At 41.1% G+C, this 13,300-nt stretch overlaps 1 protein-coding gene across 1 annotated transcript in view; it reads left to right on the forward strand.

Annotated features, from left to right (window-relative positions):
* plcb4b (phospholipase C, beta 4b) overlaps window positions 1–13,300 on the forward strand; it is an 82,478-nt gene that overhangs the window by 45,520 nt on the left and 23,658 nt on the right. Inside the window, exons 5-7 of the mRNA XM_032542977.1 lie at window positions 5,726–5,803; window positions 6,885–6,944; window positions 9,171–9,314. Of these exons, the coding sequence (XP_032398868.1) occupies window positions 5,726–5,803; window positions 6,885–6,944; window positions 9,171–9,314 (282 nt within the window). The remainder of the gene's footprint in view (window positions 1–5,725; window positions 5,804–6,884; window positions 6,945–9,170; window positions 9,315–13,300) is intronic.

Genomic DNA, 13,300 nt, shown 5'->3' on the forward strand with positions numbered 1-13,300 from the left:
CCCCTCCCTCCAATTTGCCCCCCCCCCCTCAAATGCTACAAGCTCAGAAATGGCACATACTAATGGCGTTTTTCCATTGACGGTACCTGCTCAACTCGCGTCGCCTCGACCACGGTGCCCCATCCTCCTCTTTCCATTGCAGATTAGTATCGCCGTGAGGCGAGCCGTGGCTGGTCGTCATAACAGGAAACTACCGTGACCTGACGCGACACACACTCACAGAACGTCAAAGGTGTGTTGCTTTTGCAGAAGGCAAATTAGTTATTAATGAACCTGGAGGCAGCAACAACAAAAAATGCTGGATAAACTATTTTCCGGTAAACAGGGCGGATTTGTTCAGGATCCCCCCAAGTCCCCGGCTGTTGCTAGCAATGATGACACAGTGATTAATGACTACCGACCAGTCAGTAGTCACCTTTTGGTGTCTCCTTAGCTCGCTTGGAACCTTGACTGAGGTAGTACTACAAAAAGTACCTGTTGGCAGGTACTAGGGACTTTTTATCATAATGACAAAACAAAAAAGGCGAGTAGAGTAGAGTGGAGTGGAGTGGAGTGGAGTAGAGTATATAACATGCAGTGGGAAAAACACCATAAGGAAAGCTCATTGTGGGACTGGCTCTAGTGGCTGTAATTCTGCACCAAGGCTTTTGGAAAAGAGACTTCAGATATGGTATTAGGGGACCAATAAGGTCTATGTAAATGCGTCCAAAAAGCACCATGTCATGGGACCTTTTAACTATTTAATAAAGGTCTGGGATTTCCATGCACAAACATCTCTAGGGTTTAGAGAATGGTTAGAAAAAGAAGAAATACCCACTGACCGGAAGTTCTCTGCCATTAACAAGGCATTTTCCCCTCAGAGGTCAGAGGAGAATGGCCAGACAGGTTTGAGCTGAGAAAAGCAACAGTAACTCAAATAACCCTAACGTACCTAATAATAAAGTGGCTGGTGTAGACCACTGATTATCCTTTTCATTGGTATATTAAATTATTATAGGTGTAAATGGAATTGACTACTGTAGTTTGAAATCTGTAGAAAATGTGGAAAAATACAGCTTTGAAAAGCAAGCGTATAAATCCTGCGAGGTCTGCAGTGATCCTAAAGTGCTCCCAGTGCCACTGTTGTTTTAAAAGTTTAAAACCAGTATCACAAAGTTGAGGTTGAAACTTTAACTGCATTTTATATCTGGATGTATAAAGTGCTTTACCAAAGACAAAACAACATAGTGAACACCAACAGATAAAAACTAAGCTGAACTAACCAATATAAATAAATCATTGAAAAGCTATTTGAGTAAATCAGGTTTTTACAACTGAATAATAATAAATTATTTTAGTTACAGCCACAAGCAAATGTATTGCCTGTCTAGCCAATACAAATATAATCAAATTAAAAAAGATTTAGACCAATTTTTACCAATAACATTAGTGTCACAAGATATCCATCTCGGTGTGTATCTGTGTGTATCTTCCTGTCGTTTTGCCCACATTTCCTCTGACTAACTTAATCAGGACACTTAGTGTGTGTGTGTGTGTGTGTGTGTGTGTGTGTGTGTGTGTGTGTGTGTGTGTGTTGTGTGTTTGTTGGTGTGTGTGTGTGTGTGTGTGTGTGTGTGTGTGTGTGTGTGTGTGTGTGTGTGTGTGTGTGTGTGTGTGTGTGTGTGTGTGTGTGTGTGTGGTGTGTGTGTGTGTGGTGTGTGTGTTGTGTTGTGTGGTGTGTGTGTGGTGTGTGTGTGTGTGGTGTGGTTTGTGTGTGTGTGTGTGTGTGTGTGTGTGTGTGTGTGTGGTGTGTGTGTGTGTGTTCCTCTTCGTTTATGTGGGCATCAGTGGGAGGAGGAGGATCCCTTTTAGGCGGAGAAGAAAACTGGAGGGGGGGAGGGGGGGGAGCATCATCAAATCAACAGCCACGTCAAAGTGAGCCATGAAGTTGGGCCGGCGTGCTTTTGAAGAAAGTTTTCAGGGTGTTGCTGCTGTGAATATGAGCCAGGGTTAGGACTGGACTGAATGGTATTAAGGTCGACCTCCTGCTAGTCCCTTTAGAAATAAAAATGAAATGTCAGCTGCCTGGGACATACCACTGCCCTCTTACCACTATTTGTCTTTTATGAATCATCGTATCCTTTACAATACTAACTCGGTGTTGGAGCCATTTATATTTTATTTCACGTTTTGTTAGTATAATTAACTATGGTTTAATATGATATTGTCTAGTTCTGTCTTGTCACGGGTGATTTGCGATTAGATGTCTCAGCTCTGGCTATTTGGGCTGATCACCTATACAGGTGGTAGTGTGTAGGGGATTTGTAAGGAGGTGGCGGGAGTAGAAGGGACACAATTTTTTGACCGTGCTCATGACTATGAAATGGAATTCTGATAATAATAATAATAATAATAAACATTTAAGTTGTTTATGAGTCAGCTGCTGCTCGTCCGAGACAATCCGTACGCCTGACATAGCGGCTCTTGGCAAAATTGTGTTAGATGCTGCAACATTAAGTCAAAAAAACTCCCATGGATTAAAATGGATCTTGGAACTTTTACTGCCGGAGGATTTTTGGCTTTGAAACACCAAAACAAAAAGAAAGCAGAGGTAATACATCCTGCAACTCGGTCCATGAGTAGAAGTTCATTGCCTGACAAGCTTCGATATTACGAACTTCTTCATTCTTCAACATTCTTCAACTTCTTCACAATGCTTGTGGGGCGGTCCACAATAAGCAGCCATTGGATGGAACGTCTTGCCCCCCCATCTAGTCCACAACATAGTCAACAAAATCTGCCCAACCACTCAAACCAGTCACTATTCCTAGGCTGGAACTAGCAGCTGCAGTCCTGGCTGTGCAAATTAACAGAATGCTGGAAAAGGAGCTTGAATATACATTTCAGCCACCGACCTACTGGACTAACTGTACCTCTGACAATAAGTAAATCTACAGTGACACCTGCTGCTTTCAAACTTATGTGGCAAACGGAGTATCCATCCATCAGAGATCTGTCATGAAACTCAATAGCGATATGTAAACAGCTCCCTCAAACGCCTCCAGGGGCCAAAACATTCCTGAAATCAGAACAATGGTTAAATGGGCCAACCTTTCTGAGACAGCCAGAGGAGAATTGGCCAATGCGTCCAGAGATTTCCACCATTCTTTCCGACGATGACTCAGAGATCAAGAAGACTGTTGAAGTCTTTGGCACATGTGTAACAGTGGCACACAATCCAGTCATCAAACTCATACAACACTTCTCTTCATGGGATCAACGTAAAAGAGCTACCACACGACTTCTACAATTCAAAGACCTTATGCACATGAGTAGGCGGAAGAAAGAAACCAAAGTTGCTCGCCAACAGCCTGATGAATAAAGGATAACACCTAAGATGCAGATTCATGACCATCCATCAGTTGAAGACCTTTTTAAGGGTTTATCTAAAGACAACATTTCTCAGAGGAGATCTCCACACTGGAAAATGGAAAGACTGCTGTCAAGAAGACCAGCACACTTTACAAACTCAACCCTTTTTCTTTCTGATGGAATACTGAGTAGGCGGAATAGGATGGCAATGCCTATTCAGAGCATAACCTAATTCACAATGGTAAGGCAGTGTGAATGTTCCAAGTGGGGAACTCATTTTTGTGATTATTCCGACACCACATAAATGCAGCACAAACGCCCTCACAATGGTCACGAAAGTGAAAAACAATGTTGTCAATTTAATGTCTGGAGGTATGCCACTCATGTTAGTCCATGGTATTTTGTGTAAGTGTGTATCATTTATTCTCTCTCTGTTTGGAAATCAATCAGTTAAGATCTGGATGGTGTTTGGTTTCCATGGGGACAGAACAACCTTATATCAACAGACCATTAACGAAGGCAGTTTAAAATGGGCCAGAACTGTGAGGCACTGGAAATGGTTAAACAATTATTTCTGCTGCTTATTGTAATTTATTTTTGTCTAAATTGTATGTAGTATTGGTAGATATTACTGTAACTCCTCCCAATGGCTCACTCACTTATCAGTTCATAATATTGGTTTGGTGATTTCAACTGAGTAAAAAAATGCAAACAAAAATGAATCACTATCTGTGAAATAGACTTACCTGGTGAATATAGTAGCACTTTGTTCGAGGTTACCAAAAATAATAGAAATCAGTAATACTTTGAAGTTGGCTGTGAAGCATTGTAAGCCTATAATACATGCAATATGTGGGTATTTACTCTCTCCATCTCTTGTAACAAAACAAAAAATGGCAAATCGTAAAAGAGAAACTTGGCTTAAACACAAACGGTAAAATGAGGATATTATGCAAATAAGGACATCAGGTGTGGGGGTGGGTGGGTGGGTACAAGTTACTTAATGCAGCCATAGTAGTAAGTTAACATAAATCATTAATGTGTTTTTACCTGCATGTGTTTAAATGCTCTCTGCTTTTTCTCCTCTACCAAATAGTCTGCTGCTGTTATCGTTTCAAAGATCATTGTACGGAGGGGACAAAACAAGAGAGGGATCCGCACGCACGCACGCACGCACACACGCTGAGCTGACCTGCACGTACCCTTGCACTTAGGAAAGAATGTACACATGTTGAGTGTGCACTGGAGGACCGTAACTAGGGGTGTCAGTCCATCCACTTCCACCCGGAGATGGTTCAACCTTTAGCTTATTGTTCCTTTGCATGTGGAAGGACTGAGTGTTCCCATAAACCTTTTTAGTTTAACAAAAACAAGCTGTCCGATTACTGTAACATTTGGGACCATCTCTTTCATAGAGTTGGAGTCACTATGTGCAACCAAAGCCTTTGTCAGTCCCAGTTCAGATTAAAGAGTTACCCTTTAACTGCACTTACAGCCTTCTCACTATTTCCTAAATTAAGTAAAAAAATATTTAATTAGAAGATGGTTTATAAAAGCCAGTTTACTCCTATTTGCAGCAAATCAATCTCATGAAATGATAAATAATGTGTGTGCGAGTGTGACATACTGTTCCCTACTGCTAAAATTAGAGGTCCAGTGACCCACCAGCCGTCTCCTATTCTATTTTTTGTTTTATCCTTCTCAGATGTGTGATGTCAGTGCGATAAAACATGCAAACACACTTAGTCATTCGTCAGTGCAATCACAAATTCCAGCAGCTGATTAAACTGAGTGAAAGATGTTTGGGTAAGATAAGCAGGCCAATGTGAGTAGATTTTTCTGCTCCGACACGCCTGTTGAACGGAATAGGGGGCCACTGCACATTGCACTGGAGCTGAAAGATGGAACGCGTGCGTGTGCATCATAGTGGCTGGGCAAGCACACTTTTATAATACTACTTAAACACACATGCATCTCAGCCAGGGCTTTCCCCTGTCTGTAATGCACAGCACTGGGTTCCAGCCAGATGATGTTTGCATTTAATAATTCATGGCAGTCACATTCATCTCGGTCGGTCGGTCGGTCGGTCGGTCGGTCGGTCGGTCTCTCTCTCTCTCTCTCTCTCTCTCTAAATTATTTTATTAGGATAAACCCCTTGAGATATATCATCTCGTTGTTGAGGGGGGTCTCAACAAATGACACAATCATTACATAACAACAGAGAAGTGAAAAAATAAAACAAATTGGCTGGCTTGCAGGCTGACATATTCAAAAAAAAAATATTTAGTTAGTTCTGTTTGTCTGGGTTGTCTTCCCATGTCAAATAAATCCCCAGGACTGATGAAAGAGAAAATATGCTTTTTCCCCTCTGCAGGACTACATCTTTGAGCCCAATTGTCAGATGACGGTGGACGAGTTTGGCTTTTTCATCTGCTGGAAGAGTGAAGGAAAGGTAAAACTACCTTTTTTTTTTTTATTATTTTGGTGTATTCTCTTGTCTACCAGGGGGTCAAAGTAAAATGGATGTTTATTTGGTAGTAAAATGTTTTGGGTGTTTTCAGGAATACTTTTTTTTTCCCCTGACACCTTCATTGGTCCCTGGAGACATGTAAAGCATATAGAAAAGCATATCATAAAGCATCATCATAATACTGCTATTCAGAATAAGCTACATTCTGCTATTTTACTACATGTCTATTCTATTCACATTCAGATTATTCTGTTAACCTTTTGTATAACAAGTGAATTTGAACTAGAACACTTCTTATTTAAGCCCGTCAATGGCCTGGGGGTATTAGTAATTACAGGTGTTACACCACTCAAATAGTATGCTACTTAAAATAAACATCACTGATTGGTCACCAGGATAGAAGAAATGTGAGATATTGAGTAAATGAAAAAACACAACCTCTGACCATCAAGGCCTACAAAATGAAACCGAATTGCATCTGCATCCATCAGAGATTTTAAAGGCTTTAAAGGACCATTCTGGTGGTTTTAGTGTGTTACACTAACTACAAATCCTCATCCTCTGATGACAATTTTCCAAAGCATATTTTTAGATTGATTTCCTTCCCTCTATGTGGCCGGTTGTTTTCAGTGCATGCCAGTACGGTATTAAAGTCAACTAGGGCAGAATATAGGTTATCCATCATAGTCAAAGTCCACAGATAAACAAATGTGTTTCTATGCATTCGTTAGACCTGCTTCTCCTGTGTGGTGTTGCAGCGGGCTGGAGACCCATGAATTATAACACCTAATCTGATCACAATAAACAAAAGAGGAAAAGTTATACTGTAGGTATGGGAAACTTGATTATGAGAAAGACGTGGAGATGTTACTCATAATAAACTAAATCAATAACTGCTGTCAAATGCCAAGGGGAAGTGGTGTTGCCGCTTTGTATTACAAATGATTGCAAAACAAATAAAATGCACTGTGACCCATCTGTTGTTTTTTATATTTCCCCCCCCCCATCCCTCTCTATATCCCTCTTCATATTTTCTCTATCTTTTTGTGTGTATATCCTGCAGGAAGGCCAGGTTCTCGAGTGTTCCCTCATCAACAGTATTCGTGTCGGTGCGGTCCCCAAGGTGAGACCTTGGGAAAGACTATTTCCTTGCTTCTGCTTTTACACCATTAACGCTCTTCTGCCCACCCCACCCAACATTTAGTCTCTTGCTTCTACAGTGACACTCCTGGTAAAATCTGTGGGAAACAGCCACGTCAGGCACGTTATTCATGCTTTAATTAGCCATGGCTGCAGCGGCGTATTCTATTGAACGACTGATCTGGGACTATCCGTTGCGTTCCCACTCCTGAGCTTCTCTACCACATTCATCAGGGGAACTAGCAGAACAAAAACATTAAATATTTAACTCATCAATATGTATAGAACCCTGGCTGGGTTTAGCTGCAGGTTGTATCTGAATTTACACCGTGGAATCAAAACCTCACAGGTATAAGACGTTCCGTCTCTGTCAGAATGACTTTTCCTTATCCTGTAATAGGAAACTGATCTTGAAATAGCCAGTATGTAAGTACTGCCCAGCTGCATTATTCTGAATTTTCAGAGCAGCTATTCAGTTATTTATGTGGCTGGTATGCAGCCAGATATACACAAACACTCTCCTGTATGGTTTCTCTGTATATTAAACATTGATTCATGCAGTTAAACCTCAACAGTGGCATGTGTGTGTCATAGTATTTGGCAACTTACAGACCGCCTGCCTCTAATTAGGATGCAAACCTGTCAAGCCACTGGTGTATACTGTGTACATAAGCCTTACCAGGATGTGTGTGAGTTGTTGACGGCAGGAGGTGGTCTGTTTTCTCGGTCCTCCGTGTGGACGTGTGTATACGTACGTGCGTAAGGGCGCGTATCCAGATACTGCACCTGAGGGCAGCGCCTCCTGTTTGCTCAAACGCTGTAGGCTCTTGTGTAAGTAGCAGACTAAGAACATCTGAGAGCAGGGCTTCTCCTCAGAGGTTAACATGGTTACACAAGCCCCCGAGAGCTGTTTCAGATAATCCAATGAGCGAGAAAAGATGAATGGCATTGGATGATTGCCGGCTGGGGTTTTAAAACTGCAGAGCCTGTTGCCGTTGATTCAATCATATAACAGTAATGCATTACGCTCTTCCACGATGACAATGGTGGCAGACGGAAATCTGAAAAGATGAGAGGGAGGAGTTGAGCTGTGGATTTGATGGCGAGAGAATGTTTGCATGGATTTTCTGTCACAGCGATTGACAAGGAGTTTGCCATGTCATCCTGAACTTTGGTGTGGGACGTAGATTATCCGGAGGAAAATAACCAGGGTATCTACAGGTCTTTAAATATCAGAAAATGTTTTTGTACCAATAATAGGGTCAACGTGTCAAACATTTTGGACATTTTTTATTGTGATTTTTCTTTTAATGTCTGATTTGATTTTTGCTGGGGTTTTTTTTGTTCTGTTTGGGTTGTTTATTTTGGTCTGACTGACTGGTAGCATTGAAAAGAATTTCTGAAAAATTGGCTTTGACATCATAGTAGAAACATATGTGCGTCCTGTGCGGACAATAAAACCCACTGGCATTGAAGACAGCAAATCTGAGTGTCAAAGTAATTGTTTTCTTAGAGAAAAAAAAAAACCTGTCCATGTCCAGTAAGCCTTACATTTATGAACTTTTATGGCTCCAAACTTTTTAATAAAAACAAAAGACTCGTTAGCATCCTATTAGCCAACCTTCTAAACATTCCAGCTGTTTAAAGTGACATAATATGACTCAGTGCTTACCGGGGGTGTCTACAGACCTTCACCTACATACTCCAGTAAAGTGGTGTCTGAATTGTTGCTTCCAGCACTGTTGAACACATCTAAATCTGGATTCACTGGAACGTTTTGTGCTAAAAAAATTTCTTCTGAATTCAAAATATTGTATTGTGTTCCGCCGTGATGGATGTTAATTGTATATATTTTTTAGCTGACATGAAACTTGAAGTCTCCCAAGCAGTACTGTGTACTATACTTTTTCCACTACAACCGTAAACATTTCAACACCCTTATCGCCAAGCTTCTTTCCCATTGTGTTTTCTTGTCAGTGACTATTTGCTGCAACAATACCAGAGTAGGAGATTGACTAGGTGACTGCCACTTAAATTTCTTCCATTTCCTATACTAATGGGAACTCTAGGTACTCTACAGATTATATGACACCTGGACAGCCTACACCACTGCTTCTGTTTCATATATTTTTGTCTGTCTGAGCATGCAATTGTCTACCTATCTGTCTGACAGTGTTTACTAAACTCTCTTGCTTTCTCTTTCTCTTAGGACCCAAAGATCTTGTCATCATTCGAGGCCATTGGAAAGACAGAGGCAGACTTGGATGGCTGCATCATCTGCATCTGCAGCGGCACAGACCTGGTCAACCTCAACTTCATGTTCATGGTGGCAGAGAACCCAGACACAGCCAGGGTAAATACTTGCATGCAGTGCTTTGGCACTTAGAAATGAGAGAGTCAAACGGTACAATGAGACCGATGACGTGCAGATCTTGGAGAATTGATTTTTTTTTTTTTTCTTATTCAAAATCTGTGCAGTTTTGGAAAAGTCTAACTTGTATATCCATATTTCTGTTGTCTTAAGATAATTTTCCTAACATGTCCTCAGAGCAGGCTTCCAAAAATACTGCAAGGGACTCACTTAGCTGCCTTATTGTGTTACAATATATGGCACTTTTTATAGTTACAGTTTGCTACACAACCGGAGTTATCACTGCCCCTAGACGCAGTTGAGGCTAACGTTTAGATGACAAAATGGAATTAGAAACAAATGTGGTCTCGAAACAGAGCCGATATGAACTCTGCCTAGCACCTGTAGTACGCCCCTACTTCATGTTTTTTTTGTGTGATTATTTTCTTTATTTTAAAAAGCCAAACAAAAGTGCAAAACATTGGTCCAGATTTCAACATGCAGAAAGGTACACTACGCACACCGCAGAAGGCACAGTGCACCTGCTCCACAATCCTTCCTTGCGATTAAATGTTACGCTCTTAAACAAAGAGAGGAAATACAGGAAGGAGGGAGACCCCACAAAAACACAACAGCAAGAACGATGCCCGCAGCTCACAAACAAGACGCATAGAAACAGGCACAAACAAACAAGAGGCATTGACAAGGAGACCGGAACAAGACAAAAGGGACCAAACACACACACAGAGACAGAAGTGAGAAGCATGGACTTTAAGGATCCAGCGTTGCTGAGTCAAGCTATCTGGTAGCCAGATATCACAAAGAACTGATAAAGCCTCAATACCATACCACAGGTTTTTGACTGCATAGTAAATAACTTCCAGATAGGATGGATGGATGGACAGAGCCCTCTGCCAGGGGACACCGTATGCCTTGAGTGCTGATCTTAATTGAAGGTAAAATAAAAGAGGAACGTGGTTTATTGAATGCGTTTTGTAAGTCAGAAAAGGGTAACAAGCCAACCTCGCTAAAAATGTTTTTTAGACATCGAACAGCTCCACAGAGGGGGGCTCTGTTCCCAGAGGGGGGCTCTCTTCCCACTGTGGAGCTGTTACAGGCCTCCCACCAATTAGGAGCGCTGTACTGGTGAATAATGGAGAAAATGTGTGCCAGTTACAAGCTACATGGCAGTATGTTTCAGCCAATCTCAAAGTTTTGATAAGATGAGAGACAATGGGGGGCCGAAGCGTAGCTGGCACTCTTTATTAAAGATATTGACAAAAAGAACGTTGTGGAGTGACCAGGGCTCTGTCATGGCATTTGCTAAGGTACACCAGCAAACAGACATATCAGGGTTGAACCAGGTAAGGAGGGCTCTTAACGCAAAGGACCAAGAATAATGTTTAAAGTTGGGAACTGAGAGGCCACGATCCTCTTTCCTCCTCTGTAAAGTAGACCTCTTCAATCGTGTCCGTTTTTTCCTTTCCAGATAAATTTAGATACTGCTGATTGTAATTTATGCCAATGACCAGGAGTAGGGAAGAGAGGTAGCATAGAACTCACAAAATTGATCCTGGGTAAAACATTAATTTTAACCAGATATACAGGCTTGAATAGACATCCATTTTTTTTTAAATATCTTTCAAAACGTTGTTCAGAGCACTAGAATAGTTATGCTTAACAATCTGGGTAAAGCAAGGAAAAACCTCAATGCCTAAATATTTAAACTGCTTAACAAGGGAGATTTTAGCAGGGATGATTGAATTGCGAGCAGGATCATTTAAATGAAGTAGTCCAGACTTTTACCAGTTAATTTTAAAGGCTGATAAGCTTCCATACTCCTCGCATAATGATAGGTGAGGAAGAGACCGAGAGGGGTTTTCTTAAAAAAAACATCACCGTAAATAGTGATGCTGTGTATTACAAATGCATATTGGCGACACCGTAATTGATTGGCGAATAGCTTGACCCAGAGAACAAATAGTGCAGGATTTAATGGTCAGCCTTGCTGACTCCTTAGCTGATTCCTTTGCTGATACAGTGGGATTTATCAAAAGTAACCTCTGATTCATACAAATTGGCATAAAATGTCTGAAAGCATCTCCCATTCAGAAAGCCATTTGACGGAAAAACAAGAATAAGCTAAATCTTAAAAGTGGTGCTTCCGTCTTAAATATGCTTTTAAACAAAAGTTTGACTTGGGTACATTCACAAAAAAAACCTAGGTTGCATTTTGGAGAGAGTTACGCTTTAACCTATGGAGCGTAGGCTATATTAAACAGGACAGATATGTCATTCAAGATATTAAGACATTAGGACAAACCATAAGTCCATGTTCATCAGGCAGCTGTTTTAATCCTGATCTTCTTAAACGAAGGGTCAAGAGTACTTGAGTTGCTTTCCATGGTAGTTTTTAAGATTGTCCACATCAGATCTGATAGTCAAGCCTTACAGTTAGAGATGCTAGCTGGGCATGGATAGCAGTTAGCTTCTTGTTGTTGTCGATCCCCACCTGTTGAATCTGAGAAAAATGTGGTTCGAGGTAGCTTTTCCGTTTCTCCAGTAATGACGCTGCAATGGCATCCGTATCGCCGCATTGGGTTTGGTTCTTGTTAGCTATTCTGCTTTGAATGACTGTATCGAGCACAAAGTGATACAATATCGGAGTTGGAACCATATAGCGCAACTATATGGCATATTTGGGCCAGGAGTTTCTTTAAGCCATCTCTGTTGAGCCGATCACGGGACTCCTACGTCCCTACTTCATTCAACATTTACACATCACATGAAGGCTAAGGGAATGGTTTATACGCCAACTCCTACACAAGGCAAATCTGGTCTTTGTTCACTCTGATAAATAGACACATATAGATCTTTCCCTGTCTCACCCCATCTCTATCTTCCTGTATGCCTCCTGCACTCCTGCTTTTGCTTTCATTTTCTGATCCTATTTGTCTCGCTCTTAGTTTACTCTCTCTCTTTTATCTTTCTCTCTTTTCTGTATGCTTCTCCTTCCACTCATCTAGGAAAAATCTGACCGACCTCTGCACCCTTCTCTTTATCATTCTCTCTCTCTCTCTCTCTCTCTCTCTCTCTCTCTCTCTCTCTCTCTCTCTCTCTCTCTCTCTCTCTCTCTCTCTCTCTCTCTCTCTCTCTCTCTCTCTCTCTCTCTCTCTCTCTCTCTCACCCCCACCCCTGCTGGCAAACCTCCAAATATTGCACATATTCTGTATAGAACACAATACACAACTGAATGTGCTGATTAAATTGTGGTTTCCTGGAGCTGAGTTGATCCAGATTTGAATGACGGAATGACACTTCTCAGATGAACCCAAACCAGTGTTGGTCATTGTTACAATGAGGTTAACATTATTGTATATATTTTTCGTATTGTCAACAAGTCTTATAAAAAGGCTACAACCTGCCCTACCCAGTCTATTTCTCCAAGGCCATTTGTTTTAAAGGCTAAGTAATTTCCTAAAACATCTGGTCACTGCAGTTTTATAAAACACTGCAGTTTTTATAGAACAGTACCCATTTGTCTGGGACTATTTTTAGCCACAGATTAATACACATTTGTATATGCTAGTAAGTATCTACAGCAGGAGGACGGTTTATGTGGGATTGACTCAAAGTAAACTACAGTGCCCATGTTTATCATAATAAAGAACAAGTCAGTGCAACAGTGTGGCTCATTGATGTGTTTTAATATGTCTGGACATCAATGTATGGCACAGTGGAATACACTTTATCAGGCTTTTAGCCAACACAAACAATACTTATTAATCTGGTACATTCATTTTTGGTTTTGGTCTCCATGATTTGTTGAAAATAAAAAGTATACTATAGAATATAGCCAGTCAACTTCAAGGCAAAGACCTGTGGAGAAAAAATAAACTGTTAAAACACTTGATAGCTCAAGATATTCGTGCAACAGCCTCTAGCAAGGACACACACACACACACACACACACACACACACACACACAC

This window comes from Etheostoma spectabile, chromosome 18 (genome assembly GCF_008692095.1).
Source record: "Etheostoma spectabile isolate EspeVRDwgs_2016 chromosome 18, UIUC_Espe_1.0, whole genome shotgun sequence".
In the NCBI taxonomy this organism is placed as follows: domain Eukaryota; kingdom Metazoa; phylum Chordata; class Actinopteri; order Perciformes; family Percidae; genus Etheostoma; species Etheostoma spectabile.